Source organism: Carassius carassius, chromosome 9, assembly GCF_963082965.1.
Source record: "Carassius carassius chromosome 9, fCarCar2.1, whole genome shotgun sequence".
NCBI classification, from domain to species: domain Eukaryota; kingdom Metazoa; phylum Chordata; class Actinopteri; order Cypriniformes; family Cyprinidae; genus Carassius; species Carassius carassius.
The window spans coordinates 9,085,664-9,112,957 of record NC_081763.1 but is presented as its reverse complement, the minus strand read 5'-3'; the positions used below and the strand labels follow the sequence as shown (position 1 = coordinate 9,112,957).

Below are 27,294 nucleotides of genomic sequence, written 5' to 3'. Positions count from 1 at the left end.
TATTTGTTGTTGTTGTTGTTGTAATTGTATTGAATGTGTTGACATTGTGTTCAATAAAAAACTGACTCACAGTTTGATTCAATTGAATCTGAATCACTTGGTTAAAAGATTCTAAACCACAATGCTTCCCAGGGCGCTGGTCGGTTCACAGTTCGATTCTTAGAGTCGACTCCCTCCGAGCGAGTCACTCACTGCTGACGCGACTCGCTGGCAGTCGCTGCCATAAGCGTCAAGATTCACGGGGGAAAGATGGTCGCGAGCACCCGTGTGCAGAAGCTCCTCAGACGATACAAACTCGCAATCGCGACCGGTTTAACGATCCTGTTGATCCAGGGGCTGGTGGTATGGAGCCTGCGGAGTCTGGAGGAGGGAGAGGCCGAGGTAGGTGCTGTTTCACGCGGGTGAATATGTTCTCCGGGCTTCAGTGACGCTGTTTGATCCGTGGGTTTACGATAGCTTGCTAGGCTAAGCTAAAGCCGTTAGTAAGACACATTAGTTGAAGTGTTACTCCAGTAATAGCGTCGTCGAGTGTAAACAAACGCATGTGATGCATTTTTCCAGAGAGGGTTATAGTAACTTATACAAAACACACTTCAGTTGTTTTGATCAAGTGTTGTGTTGTCGAGAGGGGTTTGTTTTAACCGGCATCGGCTTTTACCTGGACCGACTTCACCCATAACAGTCATAACTAAGTGGCTGTCTAAATTACTAAAGTAGCGTTTTTGGCCTCTTTGGATTAAAACCTAGATATCTACATACATAGACCGTGCGTTTAAACATCATAGTCTTATAATCAGGTAATTTACATGCATACATTCTCGGGCTTCACTGTGTTGAGAATCTACTGAACCTCTGTCTATTGAACTGCAACCTTATTGAGAAATACAGTATAGGCCTAGTATGAATTGTACAACCTAGACAACACTTTCTGAGCCTCGTAGGTTGCTCACTAGGCTTTTGAGACAAAAATGCCTGCTATACACAACTGAAAATAAAAGCTTCAGATAGGGGTTTTTCTCAGTGATGCCGTAGTACAGTGGTTTTCCAAACCGAGCAGCCCCAGCACTGCACACTTCCTCTATCACACCTGATTCATCCGCACATTAGACGAGACGGCAAGACCCAAGAAGGGTGTGTCAGGTACGAAACGTGAGGTGCTGCGCCGGTTTATAAACCACTGCCGTATTAGAACAACCACATCTGGTTCCCTCAAGAAGTCTTCAAGCCGGGACTTGAACTTGGGACGCCTGAAGCGCAATGGGGCCTCTTAAAAAAAGAAAAGAAAAAAAGACTTAAATGGGTGTGGCAGGGGAGAAAGATTGGGGAGGTCATCTGTCAGTGGCCCATTGATGGTTGTTGTGCAATTGATAGCTTTCAGTCATGTGACCGTCTCGAAGACCTGGAGGACAGAACATCCATAGTACTGCACCACAAGCCTAACAATTTTCCATCTGTTTCACAGCCACAAATAGTTAAAACATCTTTCAAAAGAATAAAACAATGGTATGTGAACAAAACGCAAGTTTCGGCCAGTTGCAATCCATATTAAGCACCCACAATCATTAAACAGTGCGACAAATGTTTTAAAAACACTTCCAAGTGCTTTAATATATTTAAAACGGTAATATTAAAAGATCAAACTCAGTAATCACTTTATTAATGATAGGCAAGCAGATGAGGCCGGAATATGAACGCAGTCCGCTTAATGGTTTAGTGTTTTCTTTATAATGGTTTTCTATGGGAAACCATTTAACGTGAAACTTTGCCAGCTGCGTTTATATTCTAGGTTCATCTGCTTGCCTGTACAAAATACACATCATCAATAAAGTGTTTACTTAATTTCACCTTTTAATATCTACGTTTTACTACATTACTACCCAATGCAATCCGTGTAAAAATAACTGCTGGTCAGTGGAGGAAAGCTTTCCCTCCAGGTGGGCGTTCCTATGAGTGTGTGACGTCACGTGAAAACTACCAACTAACTGACGAGGAGACAAACCAGGGCTAGGCTTCTACAGAATCCTAGCCGAAAAAGAAAACCCAGAAAGGAGGAATTTGTGCCATTAACCGAAAGTACACTTGTATTTGCAGTGAAATCTTCATCAAGGGTAAGCTCACGTAAACACTATTTTTAGCTATAAATCACGTCGTCTTATGGTTTGTTGTTGTGGGCTGATGCAGTCAACTCGTTGTCTCCTTACAGGGATCCGTTGGTCCTCTCACACACCAGCCACAAAGAAGAGGAAGAGGGAGAAAGAGTGAAAGGACACGTATGACAGAATGAAGAACAAGAGGGTTCAGAAGAAACCTGAGGTGCTGAGCTGACAAGGAAGAGATTGAAAGATTGGAGAGTGAATGTAATGCCCTTAGGGAGGGAAAACCAAAAGATGAAAGACATCATTAAATCAGCAACGTTCGATGAACTGGCTTTTGAAAAAGACAATAAAAAAAGTAAAACCAGTGACTGGAATCCCTTGGTTTCACCCACTCCAAGCTGCAAGTGATTTGTCGTATCATTTTTGCAGACTGGTACAAACTCTTCTTTCCAGCAACTGCTGTTTACTCTTATGAGGCTGAAAATGTACAAATTGCTGATTTGTGTATTTAAGATCTCAATTCCAACTGCCAGCAGAACATTTCGGACCATGATTTAATTGTTAAATGTTTGTGTTTTGGCCAAATCGAGAAGTGCCTATGATATTCAGACTAGTCTTTTGCAGATGTGCCTGCATTATTGACTGCTTTTGAGACCTAAGAGCGAGAACACTGGCCTGCTCTTAATACCCAATTGGCATAACACCACAAGGAACAGTTTCTTTTATATCTGATGGCAGAACAACAGAGAAATACTTGACTGAAACTTGATTTTTAGATCACGACAACCCAGGAGATGTGATACTGGCTGATAGAGGGTTTGATGTGGTGGTCTTCAAGATCCCAACTTTTACTAAAGGGGAAAAAGCCACTGGGTCCTGTTGAGTTGGAGTCCAAACGAAGTCTTGCATCAGTATTCATTCATATTTTTAATCTTAAAAACAAATTTGATGTCAAATCTGTGAATGAAACCACGTATAATATAAATATATATTATTCTGTTAAATAAAAAGCTTCAAATTTGTACTGTGTTCTGGGTTTTTTTCTCTCTTTCTTCCGCTTACAGTCGCTGCATTTCCAACTCGACATTGTTAAATGGGTGGTGTCAAGTTTTAAACAACTTTTGTGAATGTACAGTATTTCACAGATCCCTGATTTACACTCAAGTGTGTCTTCTTTATGCGGGACAGGCTCCCCACAGTAACAGCCTTTGTCTTCAGATGGTTTGGTCGAATGATGTTGATAGAATAAGAGCTTTAAATACTTTTGCAAGCAGCTCTGAAATAATGCATTTCTGGACATATCATCTTGGTGTACTCCTCGACTACTTTACTGTCATGCTCAGTGCCGTGCATTCATCTGGGGTTTGGAGGGAAGGCTTGGCTGGGGATGGTCACCACACCCATCTCTTTCTCTGGGCCTTTGTCAAAGCTTTCTGGCTCCCTGCTGCATACCCTACAGCCCTAATGGCTGCCAAACTAGGCTCATTCAAGGAACAAGCTTCATCTGTGCATGCAGTGCAGTTTGTTCGCAGCATAGCACCTACATGTGAACACACCTCTCCTAAACCTGCCATACAGTTGCAATGGCGGAGTTGCACCAGACCCTCCTCCTCTACAGCAACCCAGTCTGTCTCTGGGGAAGTTTAAGATGTAGGAATGATTTACCTGACATTGGAAAAAAAGTAATGATTAGATTGTGTTAACCTATAAAATCACTCCCCTACAACGTTGACTTAAATGACCCCGGAATTACCACCCCATGGATTAATGCTAGATAGCTAGTTAGAGTTTAATAAGCACTCACCATTGCTTAAATAATGAAGAATTTCTTGTTCTTCATCTCCTAAAAGGGCGCATTAGACCCCGATCGGACAGAATGCGTTTTTTGCAGTGAGAGGTGCATTTAATTGTTTTCTATTGACAGTGAGCCCTTTGTGTGCTGTTTATGTGCTACTGGGCGCCTTGAGTTTTAGCACAGGACAGCACATTCAGTGGATGCGTAGCAACATAAAAAAAAAACTGCAGTGCACTGCTCTGTTTTAAATAAATAAAAAAAGCAGTGCGGTGTACCTCACGTTTTCAAACCTGAAAAGCGTGTTCTGTCTAATCGGGCTGTAACGAACCACCTTGATCTAAAGTATAGAGCCTAGTGTTCGCTGCCATGTTGGCCCATTGTTATGCCCCCCAGGTCACCGCACAGGTCACGTGACTGAAAACTATGAATACCGACTCACGATAACGTGAGGAAAAGCCAAGTTAAAATCCAATGATATACACTGATAACCATCTGTGACTGAATGCCCTGTTGCATAAATTGTATTAATCGTAATTCCATAAAAAAACTGTTCATATACAGTTATTATTATTATAAATATAGTTGTTTATAGACACTTATTGTGTGTGCATAATGTATAAATATTTGAAAATAATTATGCACAAAAAAAGTTCTGTACTTTTCGCTCACTCACCAAACTGTATTGATGAACAAGGCCAAATTCCAACATTTCTCTTTTCCTCATGAGAAATATGCTTGCTGCAAACAAACTGTTGGTCGGTAGTTGATGGCCAGTGAACTGCCCTATCCCAGGCAGTATCGTGGGGAAAGCCATGCAAACGTACCCAGACTTTTTCACCACAGAAGCAAACCCCAAGTGGGTTACTGTACTACTGTAACTACTGTACAATCTTACAGTTTCTTCACATAGGATACGAAAACTCAGTCTCATGAATAAATTTGAGACACTGGTGCCTAATCTAAGTACTATAGTCCTTTGCCATGTCACAACCTGGCGATGTACAGTCATGGCCAAAAGTTTTGACGTAGGACTTTCAGTCATTTAGTCTGCTTAAATTTGTCTCTGCCAGGTAACTTTCATCTATGCCAGCAGTTCTCAGTTCCAGTCCTCGCGCCCACAGCTCTTCAGATAATCAGCTCATTAGAAGTGAGCTCTGTGCATTATCCATGTTCACATTGGAGCAGGGGAAATCTGTTGAAGTTTACCTCACTTTGAAACATTCATTCACGCTGCGCAATGTCTTCATACACGGACAAGTGTGACATCATATACCTCTGTAAATAAATACAATTTAAATTCACATTTCAATGCACTTTGAATGGAACATATACATTGTCCACTTCGCAGGGCATTTATGTTTGAATAGAACAAACGTCTGAAGTGATAAGAGAATCTTACAAAATGTGCAGAGCAGGGGGGCGCGAGGACTGAAATTGAGAACCACTGACTTACACTGTCTTTTTACACGTTGCATCGCATCGCATCACATAAACATTAAATCATGTCTGCATTTGTGATCGGAGAACCGACAAACAATAAGCACTACTTTACATTCGCGTTTGAATCATCAGTTGCAAATCCTTTACATACACCATGTTCCAAATTATTATTCAAGTGACATATCAATAGGATTTCGGTACAGTATAGAGTCATATTTTTGTTTGTGTTGTTTTTCACATCGTTTCAGGTAACTGGTATCAGTCTCAGACTGGTTTGGTCAATAGTTTTCCAGGTCTTGTAGATAAATGGAAACCCTACTTAAAGAGGTGGTTCCACATTATTAAGCAAGTCACAGTTCTCATGAAATTTGGTGAGAAAGAAAGATCTTTCTGAAGATGAAAAGTATGAAACAATGCAATGTCTTGCGAAAGGTATCAAAACAAGTTCACAGCTTAAGTAATTTGTGGATTAATGCTTATTGGAGACACGAACCGTTTCAAACGATTCAGTTCGATTCGGTGAACTGGTTCAAGAAGAACCGGTTAAATCGAATGATTCGTTCACAAAACTTTGTTACTTCAAGTGCATCATTCTGCACACCAGATGTGCATAATGCAAGTGCTTCGTGCTGCACTGTATTTGTTTTGTCCTATCGAATCTACCATATGCTGTTGCCTTATTAAAAAAATATGCTATTGATTTAAAAGAAATGTATTTTAATGTTATAGTGTATATACTAATATATAAATACATTCATGAATGTTTTTATTAATGGATTTTATCATACAAATTGCAAACGATGTGCGAATCCAGCGTCGCCTTGGGCCTTGTTTTATAAAACATTTGTCACTCAAATGATCAGAACACACAAACACACTTGATACACTCCGTTGCTGCCCCGGAAAAACAAACTGCATCCACTGTTCATGTAACGCTGGGTTCTTGGGGAAGCTGAACACGGAAAACTTTCCCTCACATCCAAAAATGCACTTATTTGGAGGCATTCTCGAACAAATCCTATGCAGCGCAGTCGACTTTCCTCTGGCCAATGTGTGCGTGGGCACGCTTTTCCAGGAGAAATGCTCATATAAGGACTTCCGTTCTCGTCTACGTCATATGTCAATGATTGAAAAAAAACTGCCGAAACTTGTACCAACCTGGAAGTAAGATTTTCTGCACAGAAATTCATTCAGAAAGTCTTTCTTCTAAATTATTTTTTAAAACTTTGGCCATGTTTAGCATAAGACTGCATCTCTTTAACACTGTGAACAACTCTGAATACACGAAACACCATTGTACCCCCCCAAGGTGACGCTGGATTTGCACATCGTTTGCTATTAAAACATGGAGCTGTCCCTGTGATAAAAGACCCCATTCATGTAAGTACAATTACATCAGATTTCTGTATTTTGTTGTAAATCAGCACATAAGTGAATATATGTTAATGGAAACAACACGAAACATCAGTATTATAGCTCTGCTCACGGCACGCCTCCAGGAGCTCTGCTTTTTCCGGAAAGAATCGGAAAGAGTTAAAATAAAGCAATTCATTTACTCAAACAGTACACTGACTGAACTGCTGTGAAGAGAGAACTGAAGATGAACACCGAGCTGAGCCAGATACGAACAAACGATTAACTCGTTTCAAGAACCGAGGAGCTGATGATACTGCGCATGTGTGATTCAACGTGAAGCAGATCGACACACTGCGGATCTGAACCTAACTGTTTCTTTTGGTGATTGATTCTGAACTGATTCTGTGCTAATGTTATGAGCGCGGGTAAACCTAAGGCTTGAATGAAGGGCAATCATCGCAAATGTCATTACGTCGAGTGCAAAAGAACCGGTGAACCGTTTTCTTCAACCGGTTTATTGAATCGAACTGTCAGAAAGAACTACTGGTGATCCGAAAACCGATGCAACCGGTTCTTCACTCGAGAACAAGTCATTATCTGGCTCGGCTCGGTGTTCATCTTCAGTTCTCTCTTCACAGCAGTTCAGTCAGTGTACTGTTTGAGTGCATGAATTACTCCGGGATATTGGTTTGTTTAAACTCAGAGGGAGTGTCAGCCACATTAAACAAGTTAACCGCTTAAGTCATTTGTGGATTAATGCGTATTGGAGACGCGAACCGTTTAAAATGATTCAGTTTGATTTGGTGAACTGGTTCAAGAAGATCCGGTTACATCTAGTAATTCGTTCGTGAACTAGATATCACTACACTGCAGTGAACACGCTCACAACAGACATGGACAGTATACCGTACATAGGTTTTCAATGGAGGAACAGAAAGCTCTCGGACTAAATCTAAAATATCTTAACTTTTGGGTGTGGAACGACATGAGGGTGAGTCATTAATGACATAATTTTCATTTTTGGGTGAACTATCCCTTTAAAGTGCACTTTTTCATTATACAAAAATGCAGGATTTAAGCATTTTGGGTTTCTTCGCACAATTTTCTATTACAACTTACTGAGCCTCTAAAAGGACCTTGCTAAATAAAAAAAATATACAGACTTTGATGTGCACATGAGAAATCATTAAACTGAGCCGCCTATTGCACCATCAGCCCATTTCGCGGCATGGTTTCTTGGCTGCCACAGATTATGTGGTAAAACATACCTAAGGCCTTGAAAAATGATGTACTTCCCTAAAGCCAAATTTTGAAAACATTTATTTTTTAGTGCAAGTCTTTTCGTAGACTTTTGAACTTGGCAAATAGGACAGTGGACACAGCTGTATTGTGCCATTAGCCCATTTTATGTCATGGTTTCTCCACCGCCACAGAGGATGCATTTAATGGGACATTAGGTATGGCCAGCCATTTTAGCTTAAAATTTTCCTAGATTAATTAGTTTGTTCCATACTTAATGTGTAAATTGTATCCAATGTGGGCTCATTTATGACAACAAACTTCCCTGTTTGTGGGTTATTTTGAGTGTATGAAGTAAACTTTGGTGAGAGGCACTGTGCAGACAGCATTCACCTAATTGTCAGCTGTGAGATGTTGTTTAATGCTCCACTTTATGCTGTATGTTTTGTGCAATCTTGTGGGCATAAAATACTATGTTGGCAGCACACAAACAGTCCAGTACAGTCTACACAGCACTCAAATATTGGGGAAATTAAATTGACCAATTACAGTTATATTGCCCTATTTGTGTAGTACTTTTCAGCATTGAATGACTTATGAATATCTAAAACATTTAATTGTATTACTATTTATAAATAAAAGCTATATTTATCATATTTTTAATAATTTTATACTCTGTCCATTAATAATCTATTTTACTGAGCTCACTGCGGTGTATTCTGGGATTGTCTTCTCCACAATACTGCCTTTCTTGTGAAACAGCCTTCAGCTTTCTGAATGAGTCAATACTGTCTAGATAGGCAACTCACTGTGTTTCAAAACAGCTGTAGGTTTACTTTGAAATGACTGAGCTTGAAAGTCCAAACAGCTCCTGATAATGAGGCCCACTGGTGCTATGTGTTTTGACACTGGTCTAGAGCTGCTGGTCACTGGCTGGCTCTCCTCTTCCCACAGTCCATTGTTTTTGTGTGTGGGCAGCAGCAGACGTGTGGCATAGACCCAGACTTGCTGTGTTATGTGCTATAGCACAAAGTGCTGGGAATTGCTTTTTATTCCTCCCATTACATACTTCCAGTACCACATCAGCATGCCTTGCGAAGTTGTGGTTAGCTTTTTTTTGTCTTACCACAGGACTGGATGTGTTTTTTGTAGTCTTTTTCAGTTTGTTTGTTTTACAAATACATTCTTCTTTTGGCAATGATAGAAGCTTGTCTTTATAGCCCAAAGTATACTTTGCCCACATCCCGCAACTGTCCATGTGACGCTAGCCAAGCTAGCACACCCAGGTGTGCATGAGACAGAGCTGAAAGTGGAAAAAGTATATCTGGTGGGGCTGCATGATAAATCAAAAATAAACCACACACAATAAAAAAAAAAAAACATTGATGCGCAGTTTGTCAGTAAAGTATGTTTGAATGCTGCTGCATCTAAAAGCCAGAAGGCGCTCTCGCGCAGCAACTCCAAATATGCCTATGGGCATCTTTCTATCACTGTTCATTAAGCCTTCACAGGTATTTTCATATTAATAAAGTATATTTTTTTAATGATGATGTATGACGAGTATTGCTTTTACAAATGCTCATTATAAGGGAGTCAAACTTGTAGTGATTTCAGACGGAGCAGCACTTCCTACTGATCAAAGATCCATGCTTCACGGACAAGCTCCGCATAAAAACTTAATTGCAACCTTTGCGGTATCATAATTGCATTAGAAAGGGGTGATTTATGCAAGATTTTGTATTAGATTATGTATTAATCGCGATTTATCGTGCAGCCCTAATATCTGGGCTACGCATATGACGGTCAATTAAATTTTCACGTTGCGATCAACGCTGAAGCTTTTATCATGTTACAAAATATTTAAAGGTATACGATATTTCACAGTACACAATATTATCACGATATTGAAATAAATTGCAAATAAATTTTTTATTATAACATGTATATTTGTTTTTTTTTCAGAGCAAAAATAACTCTTTTTTTTTTTGCATAGAACATTTTGCATATTAAAGTGCAAATGAATTATAAAGAACAATGGTTAACACTTTACAATAAAGTCACATTAGTAAACATTAGTTAATGCACTAACTTTTGGCTGCAAGAAAATATGGCCGAAAATAAATGGTGTGCTGTATTGCCCAGCAGTGTTCAGCGCACAGGTTTCACTCTCCCTCCGTCTTCACTGCACGGTGTGATGCTCTGCTCAATATTATGCGTTTATAGTGCGTTCTGTTGAGTTGCTCATGGCCCATGTGAACGCTCCACTCGTGTATAACTCATGCTTAAAGGAAAAAGCAAAGTCTGCTCAAATAACGCACCGACAGGAAATTCTATGTAGTATACTTGCTCCTGTTTGCAAAAGTGCTACTGTGCTGTAACACGGTGTAGTACAGCTGTATTAGACAATGCTGGTAAAATGACGCTACCCTTTCGTGATGCTATACTCGGCTCACATGCTCTGATAATAATAGCATTGTAGGACTATAGATTATTTGCAGGTATTAAACAAAGTTAGATTTTTTTTTCTCAAAGTGCGGACACCAAGTTCAACCATAACTTATTAGCCAATGGCTAAATACAGATATTTTGTCACCTAGCACCAAATTTAGTAGCATAAGTGAGTGATTTCCTCTACTTGCATTGGAACAAATGCAGGACTTTCCATTCTGGTACACACAATTACTTAAATGATTACATGTCTTGGTATGCATAAAAAACGAAGAAGAAACAAATCATTTAGAAACAACGTAGGAACCGTGTGCACTAGACAAATTTTGTGCAGTTTCATGTTATCTTCTCACGTTATTTTCTCCAACGTGAAAATAAGATCAGAGCAAGCACAGCTCTTACTGTTAAGGTCATTGCACACAGAATCCGAAATTCTTATTCGAAATTTTCGCACATTAATAAATAAATACGACCTCACATTGAGTCAATGCTATGGATGTGGAAAACAGAAAATTGACCCCGATTCAAATTTTTTTTTAAGATGGATGTCAGTTTCGGAGGTAGTTTGTAAATGTGAGTGGCACAACGTGAGGTCATATTTATTTTTTAATGTGCAAAAGGTTTGGAATTTGTGTGCAAGGACCTTAACAAGAGCTGTGCTTGATCTGATCTTATTTTCACGTTATTATGGGACTCGTGTTGATCATTACACATGAGCTCATCTGGACTTGTTTGGGATTGTGTGAAAATGGAAGGCCACGTGGCCACATGCCTCAAGTCATTTTGTTTGTGATCAGCACTGGAATATCACTGGCAGGTGTGCTGATAAGGCTTTTCTCATGCTGCTCTTAGGTTTGGATCGCTCTGCACACAACAGTGTTTAGGACTCATTGTTCACACTGTCATTCCGCATGTGATGAGATCTGTTTGTTCAGACTGCGTCTGGTATGTGTACATCAACTGCCATAGTAACAACTTAAACATCAGTACGGTGTCAACTTTCTTCTACAGGTCAGAATAATTACATTGTTTCATTTTTACAAAAATTTATCTTTTAATCTGTATGAGAATGGAACATTATTTATATACACACTTTTTACAAAAGTTATTTGAAACATTAAAGGTCCCGTTTTTTGCGCTTTTTTGAAGCTTTGTGTTTACAGTGTGCAATATAACATGTTCATGTTTCGCGTGTAAAAAAACACAATTCACCTATCTGTATATCGCTGTTTTCACTGTCATAAAAACGGGCTGATGACTTCCTTGTTCTATAAAGTCCCTCCTTCAGAAATACGTAACGAGTTGTGATTGTGCCAGCGGTTCCTGTGTTGTGATTCGACACCAGCTTAAGATAAACAGCGTTGCCCTTTGTGTAGTAAGTTACAGAAACTGTTAAACGCACCGACTTAAATAATAAAATACACTTACTGGTTGTGGTCCATAAACAACGCCTTCTCCAGACAAAGAGGGAACTGCTTCATCTTTCAAGAATAATCTTTTTGCGAATCCGGCATTAAACTGATTAAGATTGAGGAAGCTGTCCTCAGCAAAATGTGCTGCACATAGTTTTGCATGTGGATTATAATTTTCAGGAACCGAGTTAAACATAAATTGTAACCATTAATCTCCCAAGTACAACGTCCCTGGGAAGCCCAAACAAAGATGATTGGACTCCGAGATGAAAATAACAGCGTTTCGACGACATAGCGACAAACACAAACGCAGCTCTTCCTTCTCCGTCGGAGCGCAACAAGACCACGCCCCCTTTTTGTGTATTCATGTGGGCGGAGGTTAGTCAAAAAACTGTTTTAGTGACGTCATTACTGCAGGAACTAGAGGGCTGTAGTCCAAACGGGTCATTCGTTGTAGGCAAATTCTGTTAAATAAAATATCTCGCTTGGCATTGAACTTTGAGCTTTAGAATTTTACAGATATTATTTGTACTCTAACAACAACATTACACACTAACTAAAGTTTAAAACATGGGATCAAGAAGAAAGGGACCTTTAAAGGGACATTTGCATTCAGTGTGCTTTTTATGTATTTTATAGGAACAGGTTGTAGGATTTGCCACTAGAGGGCACACTACAAAAACAATAACAATCGCGTGGTTTGATGACATTAAGAAGGAGTGTGGAATGATGGGATTTGTTGTCTTCTACCCATCGCTGACGGCCATCAATCAGATGATATGAAAACGATTACCACTTGTTCAACAAATATATACACTCATGTACATTCAAACACAATAATTGGGCATACATAGAAAACGCGAGTTCAACAATTTGAGCGAGTCGATTACATACAAAGTCAATGCAAAGACGCGATCAGACTGTGGATCAGACGCGTCCTCGCGCGGGTCTAGAGACGCGATGCCCCACATTTGGCGTGTATGCCCCATAATACTAATCTTGTTGATCGTTATAATAGCATACGTTTTCTGTAAAGATACGAATCAAAACAACTCACCTGTCGAGTAAAACACAAGCGAGATCGGCATCTCTGTCTAGTTGAAGTTTGTCGCGAAGCTCTCTCCATCTAGAAAATGCAACACCGATATTGTTTACGGGAGCTGTCCTCATCGACAGAACCAGCCGCAGATGGTAAACAGTAATTATGTTCCATAAATAAGTAACGCAATCCACCAGAAAACGTGCAAGAAGTAAATAAGGAACTTATTTAGCTAGTGGTTTGCTGGACGCTAGACACTACTTCCGCATTTGTCCACAACACTGTTGTCATGTGGTTTCTACGTCAGTAAAGGCGGTAACAAAGGGTAACTAACGTCATTGACAGGCGACTGCACTGCCCCGTGTCACTGTTTAGAATGGGAATTTTCTCATGATTTACAAGTAGTTGAAAACATATTGAGATATTATTAGTAATCAGCTGGACAAAATATATAACACTAGCCTAGTGGTTTTTGGATATTTTACTGCAAAATCTTACAAATTGTACCTTTTTAAATCAGTTTTGTAAATTTAATTTGATTACGTCTCATGTCTGACCCACGTATATCTCAGTCTTTTGTATTTGTTTTTAACCAAGCAAACTATTGTAGGCATATAGTTTTAAAATAGTTAGGACATCAAATATAATACAAGGAAAAGTGATTGTAATTTAAATATTTTCATTTATATCAATACATTGTAATAAAAAGCAATAATTACTATGGCTGAGTATTGGAAATTAATCGTAATGAAGAACAATGTTTAATTAGATTTTTGGATTGGAGCCGTGCTACAAATAATGTTTTGTTTATGCATAAACTGAAAACAGCATAGACTAAAAGATCGATCTTGGGATTTAAGAATCAATATCAGTTCATTAAAATCAAGATTGATTACAATTGTTACCGGAGACTAGTAACAACCATAATATTTACCTGCACATTTTTTTTTTGTAAAATATATTAGATATAAATAATGTGAACATTTTGAGTGGTGCTGAAATTATTAGAGATTTGTTTATAAATTGAGTACACCACATAACCACCAGTAAATACTATACAGTAAATTCTAGGATCATTTTAATGGACCTTTATAGCATGTGTGAAATCGTTTAATAAATCAAGGAGCAGACTGTTTAAAACACTGACGTGTCAGCGCTCAGTTCAGGCTCCCATCACACAGGAGCTTTGCACCTCAGCAGATGATTTCCCACAGTGAAACACCTAACTCTTGCTTAATGCAGTAAATCTTAATGCTCCTAAAATATGCCACTGTTAGTGCTTTAAGATAATGGCATTGAGTGTTTTTCTGTGTTGGCCGAGCTCTCACCCAAACCTCCTCCTGTGAGTCACTATCCTCATTACGGATCTCTGCTTCCTCTGATTCCTGCCACTAAACGATGCTAAAAATAGCCACAACTGGAGCCAGGGAAACCACAAATGAGAAACAAAGCAAACATATTGTACTGCTGTGCTCCCAGAAGCGTCAGCAAGTTTGTTCTCGGAGTGTGAATCATCCGTCTGTTCTAAAACTCACTTCCTCCTTTGAGAATAAAGTTTGGTCCTTTTTTCTCATTTGCACTGATGTGGAGGGATTCAGTATCACAACTCTGATTTATTTACTCTGTTTCCTTCTCAGCGGCAACACAGGCGGTCAAAGTTGCCCGACCACAATGGACAGGAGAAGATGGACCCTGTGGCTGTTGAGAGGCAAAACGCCCTGTCTGGGGCGAACCACGGCCAGGCAAGGCAACGCCAGGATCAACCTGCCATCACCACCATCATCAGAAGGGGGTCTAGATGGAGAAACAAGCCCTCTTTGAAGGTCAAGAGTCTTGGGGGGCCAAAAGTTGGAGTGGCAGTTGAAAAAGTCGCCCTTTATGATCCCTCAAGTAGCCGTAACTTCAGCGAGTCGCGGGCAGGGGAAATGACAAAAATCCATCTAGTAGCACCAGGAGAACCTGGCAGCGTTGAGGGTGCTCCTCAAGTCCCAAGCAGTGACTTTGTACCCAAATGTGAAATCTCGGGCAAGGACGCCTTGTCTGCCCTCCACCGCGCGGGTTCGCGGCAGTGCAGACAGGAGATCGCTAACATCGTATGCCAGCACCAAGAGGGACACCTCATGCCTCAGTCTCTGCCTCAGTTTTGCCCACAGCATGGTAATGCAATTCTTCAACCATCATATCATCCGGTCATGCTTGAAAGTTAATAGACATGTAGAGTTTGTTTGTGTTCTCCCTGTCTGTATTTAGTGATCTCCAGTGCCCTCCAGCACACAGATTTTGCCAACATCGACCTCTCCAAGGTAGAAAACCCAGTAAGGGTGGTTTTTATGCTGGTGGTTCATGGACAAGCAGTCCGACAGTTGAAACGTCTCCTCAAAGCCATCTATCACAAAGACCACTTTTATTACATCCATGTGGACAAGGTAAGTTAGAAAACACAATTTTGTGCAGGATTTGTTTGAGTATCTAATAGCTCATTTCCACCGAGCGGTACAGTTCAGGGCTGCATTTCCCAAAAGCATCGTAAACTTAAATACATCGTTGACCCATTGAAACCAATGGAGCTACAATCAACTTAAGCTTACAATGCTTTTGGGAAACACAGCCCAGGACTGTACAGTTCGCAGTTATTTCCATTTAAGTTGTCTTAAGTTGTGATTTGGTTCCAAAAAGTTAACCGTACCCTACCTTTTTTGGGACCCTTCTGTTGGTGAATCGTAAATCGTAACTTGTGCGTGCTACAAGGGCAATGAAGCATCACTTGTTCCCCCATTCTGTTTATTGTGTGTTGGGATGGTTTATATCAAAGTGTGCCAAGTTTTTATTATAATGGTGTATTTTAGAATTGAATATTTTCACACGGGGGGTACGGGTGCATGGAGGGTGGCACTCGAGAGGGCTCCTCGAGCTGAAGGGATCCCCAAATTTGGTGGAGATCTGCAGGCGCGTTCGCAAGATAGTGACACCAGTCAACACTTTCCGTTCGGGTTTCTTGTTCAGGCAGCATTCAAGCATTGTCTAATTTGACTGTAAGTGCCCTGCAAAGTGGACTTCACATGAAATTCTGCCATGATTCCAGTTCTAAGGGAACGTTCCATTTAAAAGGCATTAAAGTGCGTGAGACGTGAATTTATATTGTATTTATTTACAGCCGTAGGAGAGAATGGAGCACAAAGTAACACTTTTACTTTCTCAGTTTGTGTAAATCTACATGATGCTCAGAATATTAAAAAAAAATTTATCCACAGTAATTTCACACTTGTCTAGTACAAATGTCGCTTTGTTTCATAATTACAGTGTATACGTTTTTCTTTATTTACCCTAAAAAAAATGTAAGTTAAATGTGACAACATGTAACATCTGAGGGGCATGTTGTAACTTGACCATATGACAGCTTAAAATCTTTTCTGATCGAATGAAAAAAATTAATAAACTGATTTTGGAGTTTGACATTGAACACATTGCAACCATGCTTGGGACGGCACACATGAGCAAAAATGCTTTACATGTCCTGAAATTATTATTATTAAACATTGACTTTATTCACCTGTTTCTCATTGTGTCTCAATAAAATTCAAGTAAATAGTGTAAATTACATCACTAATGTCATATTATAGCACATTGTAACACAGTTTTACAAATAATAAATAACAGATCGGAGATTAAAATAATAGCAGATTTGTCTCATATTAAATGAATAGTTAAAAACTGATATAAAAATATTTAAGCCAGAATTCAAATTTTACTATGGTAAAATAAATATTAAAACCATGTGTGTTACAACTAACTCCGAATTACTTTGTGCCTCGTGCTCCGCTATATTTTTTTCACACTTTTCTAGTAAGTTTTGTCTGTGTGTAGACAGTAGCGCAAATCTGTGAATGAATGTTCCGAAGTGAAATACACTTTAACGGAATAAAATGTATGGAATTTAATTGTTTTAAAGTTGAATAAACTTAAACTTTAATGTTCAGTGCACTGATGTCAGACTAATTTTTGGATAGTTAAGTTTGTTAAATTTTTAAATGCCCTGGCTACATTACATATCCCTGTCATGCCATTATAAGTGTTTGATCACCACATTTGAGTGATCATTGCAAAAAAATGTGTTTATGTATATATATTCTGTTTATGTATATACTGTATTCTATATATAGTACCAGTCAAATATTTGGACACACGAATGGCAAAGTGTCCAAATTTTTGACTGGCACTGTACTATAATATACATAAAGAATATTGGCTGATATATCGGTATCTGCAATGTTTTTTTTTACTCCCTAATATCGGTACCCAAAAAATCCATATCGGTCGGGAACTAGTCGAAAGTAATGATTTGCCATTCGATGAGGAAAGCTGCTATCACATTAACAGTTTTTCAGCCATTTTTGCCACAAAATCAGGTCATTTCAGTAGGAGTTTTGAACAAAGGTGAAATATTTCCCCACACAGATTTCACCACGTTTAAAGGATTTGTTCACTTCCAGAATTAAAATTGTCACCATTTACTCACCCTCCACTTGTTCCAAACCTGTATGAGTTCCTTTCTTCTATTGAACACAAAAAAATGATATTTTGAACAGTTGATGGCCACCATTGATCCCAACATTTTTCAAAATATCTTCTTTTGTGGTCAACAAAAGAAAGAAACTCATACATGTTTGGAACGAGTGGGGAGTAAGTAAATGATGACAGAAATTTCATTCTGGTAGTGGACTGATCCTTTATGTTGGTCATGTGGATTCGCTGTGTAGGCCAACAGAAAGCTGTTTGGTTTGAATTGGCTTCTGTGTGAAGCGGTAATATTTCAATGCCAACACTGGTTTCAGATTGATTGATTTTTGTGAAGAATGAGAGCTGCTTTCTGAAGATAAATTCCAAAACAAACAACTATGAGAAATGAATTATACTATAAAAAATATCAAAAAAACAGCTGAGGAAAGAAAATCTTTTGAAAATCTAGACTGAAATATTGACTGTCATTTGACGCACTGAATTCGGAAGCATGTTGAGGTCAAAATTCAAACACAACTGCAAACTCAGTTTACATTTGCTTTTCCTGTTTATGCAGACACAATGGAACAATTCAAACACTTGAAACAGAATAAATATTTGAATTCACATATGCTCATAAGAAAAGTAGGACTTCTTAAGTTTCTTTAAAATCAATATTGCTCAATACTAACGTGTGTAATAATTGTTTAGTTAAACAATATTTTAACATTTGTTGAAGCCTGTGTGTTATTGTCAAGTCACACCAATTAAAGGTTGTGTACATTCATATTAAAATTCAACCGTGTAATTAGTATTTCACATAATTGCCATTTTAAAGTTAGCATTGGTTTCAGCTGTTGGCTCAGTCGGTCCAGAATATTTGGTTATGATCAAGTTTTTTAGACTGCACACCACACCAGTTCAAGCCAAACTTATCATGCAGCCTCTAGTGGAGTTCACAAAGCCACTTTGACCCAAAATGGGCCCTTAAAGACAGCCCTGTACGTCTGAGTTTTGATTTGAACTCGAGTGTTAGAGGAGCTGGAGAACAAAGATGTGTGTGTAGAGTTTGCCGGCCTGTTGCTGGAGGAGCACTCACACCCTGATACGATTTGGCACAACATCTGCTCTGTCTCTTTCTCTCTATAAGGCGGTCTCGTCTGATTCTAGTGTTTCATTTGAATTCATTTGTTTCACTATATTTCAGTCTTTCAAAGCTAAACTGAATTACTGACAAGAAATCTTCCTGCTTCCAGCAGCAGAAGCATTATGGCATCTAGAACTGCAGTAATCATCCTTCTTTAATGATATACCCATGTTCAAGACCACGGGTGATCAGTGAAGACCGTTATATTGTGCCTTGCAGCGTTCAAACTACATGCACTGGGAGGTGCTGCAGATAGCGGAGCTCTACCCCAACGTGAGAGCTACACCCTGGCGCATGATCACCATCTGGGGCGGGGCCAGTCTGCTGAAGGCCTACCTGCGCAGCATGCATGACCTGCTGTCCATGTTGGACTGGAATTGGGACTTCTTCATCAACCTCAGTGCTACAGACTTCCCTACCAGGTCAGCATCATCTTAGTCAGTTCTACCAGTTCTTAAATAATAAAAATCTACATTAACTACTTGACCTTACTAATTGACTATTCCTGGGGTTCCCAAACTAATTTAAAAAACAATAACTATAACAATCATTTTATTTTACACTAAATTACAATACTTATATTTATGTCTTAAATTGTTTGCTTTCTAATGTTCAAACTCTCGAACATTTCATATACCCAAGCTTGGGGAAGTCGTGGCCTAATGGTTAGAGAGTCGGACTCCCAATCGAAAGGTTGTGAGTTCGAGTCCCGGGCCGGCAGGAATTGTGGGTGGGGGGAGTGCATGTACAGTTCTCTCTCCACCTTCAATACCACGACTTAGGTGCCCTTGAGCAAGGCATCGAACCCCCAACTGCTCCCCGGGCGCCGCAGCATAAATGGCTACCCACTGCTCCGGGTGTGTGTTCACAGTGTGTGTGTGTGTTCACTGCTCTGTGTGTGTGCACTTCGGATGGGTTAAATGCAGAGCACAAATTCTGAGTATGGGTCACCATACTTGGCTGAATGTCACTTTCACTTCACGTCACTTCTTCTCTTGAATTGCATCAGGGAGAGCTGAATTAGTCTTGCGCTACAGCGCCACACATGTCAAACAGCGTTATTGCAGGCTCTTACATTAGGTCATATGACATAAAACGACTACTTGACAAAAATAAAAAAAAATATTGTCAACAAATTTAAATCGACGTTGTCAATGTTGACTAAACGTTTCAGCCCTATTGGGAACGTGATGTGCTCTATTAACGTGAATATTTTCCAACATCTTTGTGAATAGAAATTTACAGCATAAAGCCAAAACAAAAGTGAGTGACGTGACATTCAGCCAAGTATGGTGACCCATTGACCACATCACACACTGTGAACACACACCCGGAGCAGTGGGCAGCCATTTATGCTGCGGCGCCCGGGGAGCAGTTGGGGGTTCAATGCCTTGCTCAAGGGCACCTAAGTCGTGGTATTGAAGGTGGAGAGAGAACTGTACATGCACTCCCCCCACCTACAATTCCTGCCAGCCCGGGACTCGAACTCACAACCTTTCGATTGGGAGTCCGACTCTCTAACCATTAGGCCACGACTTCCCCTTCCCTTAGGTAATTAAATAAAGAAGAAGCAGCGGCAGTGCTTCAGGGTAAACACAGCCAAACCGGAGGCCACTGAGCACGTCTGGATGTACTAAATATGTAAATACGTCCTTTCCTTTCAATAACAAAATAAACACATCAAAAACTGACAGCGGTGAGAAGGCATCTGATTATGGAGATGTGGATGTTTGGATGAGCTCTGTAGTTCAGTACTCCAGTAGAGTACAGGCACGTCACATTTATTTATTTAGTACTTTATGCAATAGATTAGCCTTAAATAAAGAAGCTTTACAGTATTATTAAACAAAAAAACATTTCATTAAAGTTATTGATTGGTTTGCAGAGATCAAAGCTTGATCCAGGACTGTTTTGATTCTCATAACCCTATATGGTATTTGAAGAGAGATTATTTATCCAAAAAAATTAAATGTCTTATTACTTAACCTTTATTTTGTTTCTTATCCATATGACTCACAAAAATATATTTTAGGTAATTAAATAATTAAGTGCCATCTCTGCCATCTCATTTTGTGTGCCAAATATATTTATTTGTATAAATTAATTGTATAACTGTAATTACATATGACTTTCAAAAGCTGAAGTGATTTCCCACTTGGGTATATTGCGATTTAGTGTTTTTAATTCATTAATTCATAAATTTTACATTCGATTCTATTAATTATTCGCTTTTCACCAACTCACAATTCCCTCACGACCCCTCAGCGAACTCCCGTTTGGGGAACCCTGGACTAGTCAGTTAGTAGATGAAGCCATTCCAAAAGATTGTTAGGATGATGCCTTCAGTGCTATCTTCGTGGAACAGGCTATCCCAGAATGCATTGCAGTAAGGTCACTGAAAAAATTTGTGATTGGTTGATACTGATTTAAAGTGCCCCTATTAAGCCATTTCGAATGCTGCCTCTCACGCAGTGTGTAAAATAGCTGTCTGTGTATGTAAATTATCTGCAAAGTTGTAAAGCCAATAGTGTTAATCCCACTTCCGTGATGCCACACATCACAAGGTACGCATTTGGATAATGCCTGTCTATGTTCTGTGTTGATTTTTTTCTTTTTTAATGCAAGCTGAATAATCCAAATTGGTGTACATGGCCTGATGCACGTGTAGATGTTGATACCGACCAAGTCCTGTCTGCAGCAGCTAATTCCTTACAGATGAAGACTTCACCCACAACACCCTGCAGTCAGTGCTGGGTTTCTGACACATCTCTTCTCTCCTCTCTCACTGTCATCTAAAACAGGACCAACAATGAACTTGTGGCTTTTCTGTCCCAGAACCGTGACAAGAACTTCCTCAAGTCTCACGGCAGAGAGAACGCAAGGTAAACTCATTTCCCTTTCAACTCCGAGGTTATTCCAGGTCAGGTTACTGGTTCTCATATACTATCTGCTTCTTGGGATGCCGGAAATGACAGCTCAATCATAGTTTACCTACTTTGTTTGTGGGCTGGGATTATGCAAATTCGATTTTTTTTCTTTTGGATCAGAGTTATGAATTCATTCATTTAAATGATTCTAACTGATTCACAGAATAAGTCAAACTCTAGCGCTTGTTTTGCTATTGAAGCAGTTCTTGATGCTTTAATACTCGAATCATTAGGCGAGGAAGGATTGCCAAACCAGTCTAATGGCATGACCTGTAGGAAACTTAGTGTCCAAACTGTATGCATTAAAATCATTTTCCTGTTCCTAATGTTGCCTTAATTATGCACGACAATTAAATCTTTTTCGAAAGAATTTAATATTTTTATTCAGCAAGGACACATTAAATTGATAAAAATTTACAATAAAGACATTGTTACCAAAAGTTTCTGTTTTAAATGCTGTTATATATATATATATATATATATATTCATCAAATAATTTTGAATAAAATCCATCACAGTTTCCACAAAAATCATGAAGCCGGACAATTGTTTTCAACATTGATAGTAATAAAAAATGTTTCTTGAGTATCAAATCAGTGTATTAGAATGATATTAGAAGGATCATGTGACTGAAGACTGGAGTAATGATGCTGAAAATTCAGCTTTAACATCACAGGAATATATTATATTTTAACATATGATAGAAAATATCTGTTTTTAATTTTAATAATATTTTTACAGTTTTTACTGTATTTTCATCAAATAAATGCAGCCTTGTTAAGCAGGTTAACCTCATTGACCTCACTGAATGATAGTGAATATCACCAGAACAATTATTGTGAGAATAATTGCAATATACTCAAGTGAATGATAATTAATAATGTCAGAGACAATGTAAAGAAAATGAGGTTTTTCAATTGTATAATTATAAGAAACGTAATCGTTGTTTTCATGTTTCTCTTATACATTCAGAATTTTTTTTTTATTGACAAGTGGTGTAATGAAGTAACCTTTTCAAACTTATTCTTTACTTAAAATATTTAATACTTGAGTAGTGAATATTGTAGATTTAAGGTTTGTAACATTAAATATAAAAACACCTGTACTGACCTTGCCATGCAGTCTACCACAATGATTTGGAATTGGAGCTCAATATAAAAGACTCTTCCAAACTATTTTTATAAAGTTTTCTCTTTCGATTCAGGAATTTCAGCCTTTTAATGAGACTCCTTCTGTCACTCATTATGATTTCAGGATAGTTACACCGTCTTGACGCTGTTGACATGCCTCAAATAATGCAGTGGTGAAAGTGTTTATCATGACATCAGTCAACATCCTGCTCTCTCCTGTCACGTAGGTTCATTAAGAAGCAGGGTTTGGACCGCCTGTTCCACGAATGTGACAACCACATGTGGCGTCTGGGCGAGCGCTCCATCCCTGAGGGGCTGGAGGTGTCAGGAGGCTCGGACTGGTTCTCCCTCACGCACAAGTTTGTGGAGTATGTGGTAAACTCACAAGACGAGCTAGTGACAGGGCTCAAGCTGTTTTACACCTACGCTCTTCTGCCTGCTGAGGTACTGGACTAATAAAATTAAATCATAAAAGTTGAAATGACCCATTTGAAGAAACACGATGAATCACTGTTATTGTTGGGTATTAAATCTGGTTGAATCATAAATTGATAAGTCTGTTGATGTGATACTCCATGGTAATTGTATCTAATTGGAACAGCAGTAAGCTGTAAACATTAAGTGATGTGTCCTTCCTCTCTGTCTGGTTTTCAGTCTTTCTTTCACACAGTGCTGGGAAACAGTCACATGTGCGATACTTTGGTCGACAATAATCTGCGTGTGACCAACTGGAACAGGAAGTTGGGCTGCAAGTGCCAGTATAAGCACATAGTGGACTGGTGCGGCTGTTCACCAAATGACTTCAAACCCTCAGACCTCATCAGAATACAGGTCAGTGAACCGTTAAGTGATCCTTGCAGTTATATATATATAGTCAGAAGCCATACTATATTGAAACAATCACAGTGAATCTCATTCACTAACTGTGCATACAAACAATGTGCATGCTATTATTAGTGAATGTGAACCAGTGTCTTTTTTTAGCAAACTGAATAGAAACTGCACCTGATCATGGACATTGAAACCACCTCAACCCTTTTTTTTCCTCCCATGATAGCAACTAACACGGCCTACGTTCTTCGCCCGTAAGTTTGAGTCCACTGTGAACCAGGAAGCTATTGAGATCCTGGACAACCATCTGTATGGCCAGTACCCTCCGGGCACAGTGGCACTGAAAGCGTACTGGGAGAGCCTGTTCGAGCAGGCTGATGGGGTCTTGTCCCTCAATGATGTGGCCCTCACGGCATACTCCTCCTTCTTTAGACTTGGCCTCCATAAGCAGGAGATCACTCAAAGCAGTTCTGAGACCTGCAGGTGACAGACACATCCGTCCAATCCATCCATCCCAATTCAATCCACTTAATCCATCCAGCCTACCACAATCCATGAATTCTTCCAGTCAGTCCCTTCATCCATCCCTCACAGCCATTGCTTAAATCGATCTCTCCATTCCCAATCAATCCATTCAAACCATCCCAATCTTTCTGTCAAAATCCTTCCTTCCATCCCAAGTCCATCCATCTATCTAATACATCCCCCTTCAAAAGTCCATCCCCCATCAAAATCCATCCTTTCTTCCATCCATGTATCCAATCCATCCGTCTTTCTATGCCAAACCACCCCTCCATTCCAACCCATCCATCCATCTATTCAATTCATCATAATCTTTATCCCAATCCATCCTTCCATCCCAGTCCATCCATCCCTTCATCCCAACCCATCCATCCATTTATCCAGTCCATCTCTTCATCAAAAGCCACCTTCCATCCCAATCATCCATCCATCCCAGTCTTTCTATCCCAATCATCACCCATCAAAATCCATCCCTTCATCCCAACCCATCTGTCCATTTATCCACTCCATCCCTTCATCAAAATCCACCTTCTATCCCAATCATCCATCCATCCCAATCTTTCTATCCCAATCTGTCCCTCCATCAGCATTCATCCATTCATCCCAACCCATCCAGTCCATGCATCCATTCCTCCAGTCCAGTCATCAGATGATTAATTTGATGATTTTTTTTTATACCCACAGGTTTGAACCTATTGGCTACCCTGTCTCAGTGCACCTGTATTTTTATGATGACCGTTTCCAGGGTTATCTGGTCAGGCAGGAGGTGCAGAATGTGGTGACCGGGTCCCATGAGATGCTGGAGGTGTGGGCTGTTCCTCAAGCAACACTGCAGCTGGAACACAACCTTCATGAGTTTGAGCGCCTCAAACACCTTGAGGTGAGAAGATCCAGGTTTAAGTGGACAAAATAATTGAAGAACTATATGTCACCACATTGAAGTCTATTGTTTTACCAGAAGATCCAGTTCTTACATTTTTAATTAAACATTACAAAGTCAATATTTTTTGCTTTTTGTATAATTACAATAAGATACACTTCTGCATTTAGAAAACAGAGTTAATATGTTCTGTAGTTCATTTTGTGCATGCTGTTTTGTACTAGGTCGGAACTGAGTGGGACCCAAAGGAGCGAATCTTCCGTAACTTTGGCGGAGTGATGGGACCTCTGGATGAGCCGGTGGCAGTTCAGAAGTGGGCTCGTGGACCCAACCTGACAGCCACCATAGTGTGGATTGACCCAGCAAACATAGTAGCAGCCTCCTATGACATCAGCATAGACGTTGAGGCAGAGTTTACGCAATACAAGCCACCCCTTCAGCGCCCCCTCAGGCCTGGAGTTTGGACGGTGCGTGTGCTGCGGTTGTGGCAGCGTGTAGCAGAAGCTCGATTTCTGGTCATGCCTCTGGCCTTCAAGGGACGTGAGCCCCTGCGCACAGGTGAGACATCAACGTGTAATGTCATTACAATTTAAAATAACCATTTTCTATTCGAATAAACATCTCTTATTAATGTTGAAAACATCCTGGTAAATATTCTTGTGGAAACCATGATACATTTTTTCAAGATTCTTTGATGAATGATGAGTAACATTTATTTGAAATTGAAATCTTTTGCAACACTGTAAATGCCTCTACTGCCACTTTTGATCAATTTAATGCATCCTTGCTAAATAAAAAAAAAAGGCATTTATAAAAAATTAAATTGTACTGACCCCAAACTTTGGAACAGTATTTTATCTATATATTTAGATTTTATTTAAATATTGAATTATATCAAATAATATAATATTGTAAGCAACATTGTTACTAGTGGATAATGCTCCTGTTATTTGCCCAATATATTTCATAAAGGATCAACATTTTGATGTAAACAATATGTATTGTCATATATATGTAATAAATATCTAAATGTTATAGATGTATCGCGTTTAAGACCGCATTTAAGACTATTGAAGATTATTGCTTCCTGTTTTATTCTGAATGCAAATAAATATCCACAGGCTGCTGAACTTTATCTGTCTGACTGTATGCCCATCTCTTCTCTTCTCTTCTCTTCTCTGCTCTTCTCTTCTCTTCTCTTCTCTTCTCTTCTCTTCTCTTCTCTTCTCTTCTCTTCTCTTCTCTTCTCTTCTCTTCTCTTCTCTTCTCTCCAGAAGACCACGGCTGGGTACACGCAGGTCCTCCAGGTAACGTGTATTTGGAGCAAAGCTTCCAGCAGCTCGCCCAAGTGTTGAAGCTGCCACCCAGCGAGCCTGTCCTTCAGGAGGCGCAGAAGAAGACCTCTCTGGTGGGGAAGCCACTGGAGGCCTGGGTGGACAGCTCTGTGGGGGCTTTCTGGGTCACGGGAGACATTTGCTCAGAGCAGACCTCCTCCTGTCACATCATAGGACTCTGCACCAAGACCTCTTGGAGTTCCTTGTCCCCTGACCCCAAATCAGAACTGGGGCCAGTCAAAAAAGATGGTCGCATTAGGTAGCCTTGCAAGCTCAAACAAATGGAGCAGCGAAGGCTCTGAGGAACAGTCCACAAGAGTGATGTTTACGAGTTGTGGTCTTTCAGACCATCCCATTACTAAATCAAGGCACCTTCTGTTTGAAGACGGGAAATGGTTGAGGGTGAATCTACCAGAGAAAACGTTTAAATTTGCACAAGAAGACTGCCTGACATGGACATGCAAGTCTTGCTTTTATAAATTTAATGTTCAGATGTCATGTAAATACTTTGTTACGAGGTTCAGAGTCTTATTAGCACATAGTTTACAGTGTGGGTCTGTGATACAAAGACCCAAATCTCAACGATTTTACACTTTTAGTCTTTTTGTTACAAAAAAAAAAACTGTGCACATTATTTTCCTCGGTAAAACAGTGGCCAAAATTGGTATTTGAAACTGTTGGAGGATAGTCGCTGGAGTCCTCTGGCTGTATCGCTATGCTTATTTTGAAGCATTAATATCAAAACTTCAGAAGCAGATTGAAGAAGTGCACTTTACTGTAAAACAAAGCTCCCTTCTGATTGGCTGAGTCTCAGCAGAGGAGGCGGAGCTTGTAGAATCATCACAAATTTCTGCCAGTGGATTGACACATTCGTTCACTTAACGAGTTTCAGCGCTGCATGGAATCATCGTACACGGCAAAAAAACACACTAACGAAAGCCATTTGTCAGGAAACAGGAATCTGGGTTTTGTGATACTGTGACTTTTTGTTTTTTTTAAGATGAATGTCCTTTGAGTTGAAAAACACCCTATCTGGAGGACCTTCTTTCATCCATTCCTGCAAAGTTTTATCAGCCGCACAAAATCGCAAAGTATGAAAAACCTGTACGTGATCCTACTGAAGATCAGTCCATGAGCTGTAGGTCATACATATACCGTGTAAAAGTATGTCATGCTTAATTCTGGTCTTCTTACACTCTTT

The 27,294-nt window shown here is 39.6% G+C and overlaps 1 protein-coding gene and 1 long non-coding RNA gene across 3 annotated transcripts; both read left to right on the top strand.

Annotated features, from left to right (window-relative positions):
* Nucleotides 1–199: 199 nt before the first annotated feature.
* On the top strand, nucleotides 200–27,294 carry LOC132148868 (xylosyltransferase 2-like). 2 transcript variants are annotated; one of them, XM_059557621.1, is made up of 11 exons: nucleotides 200–381; nucleotides 14,463–14,982; nucleotides 15,076–15,251; nucleotides 18,689–18,891; nucleotides 21,271–21,351; nucleotides 22,754–22,970; nucleotides 23,181–23,357; nucleotides 23,584–23,840; nucleotides 24,564–24,759; nucleotides 24,984–25,317; nucleotides 26,037–27,294. In XM_059557621.1, exons 1-11 carry the CDS (start codon nucleotides 250–252, stop codon nucleotides 26,354–26,356), a joined length of 2,613 nt encoding a protein of 870 aa, XP_059413604.1. In that variant the 5' UTR covers nucleotides 200–249; the 3' UTR covers nucleotides 26,357–27,294. The 2 variants fall into 2 exon arrangements, with proteins under 2 accessions (XP_059413604.1, XP_059413603.1); XM_059557620.1 differs by having other exon boundaries at nucleotides 203–381; nucleotides 26,034–27,294.
* On the top strand, nucleotides 1,824–3,117 carry LOC132148869 (uncharacterized). The gene is made up of 2 exons (XR_009434972.1): nucleotides 1,824–2,108; nucleotides 2,204–3,117. It is a non-coding gene; the product is annotated as an uncharacterized LOC132148869 (long non-coding RNA).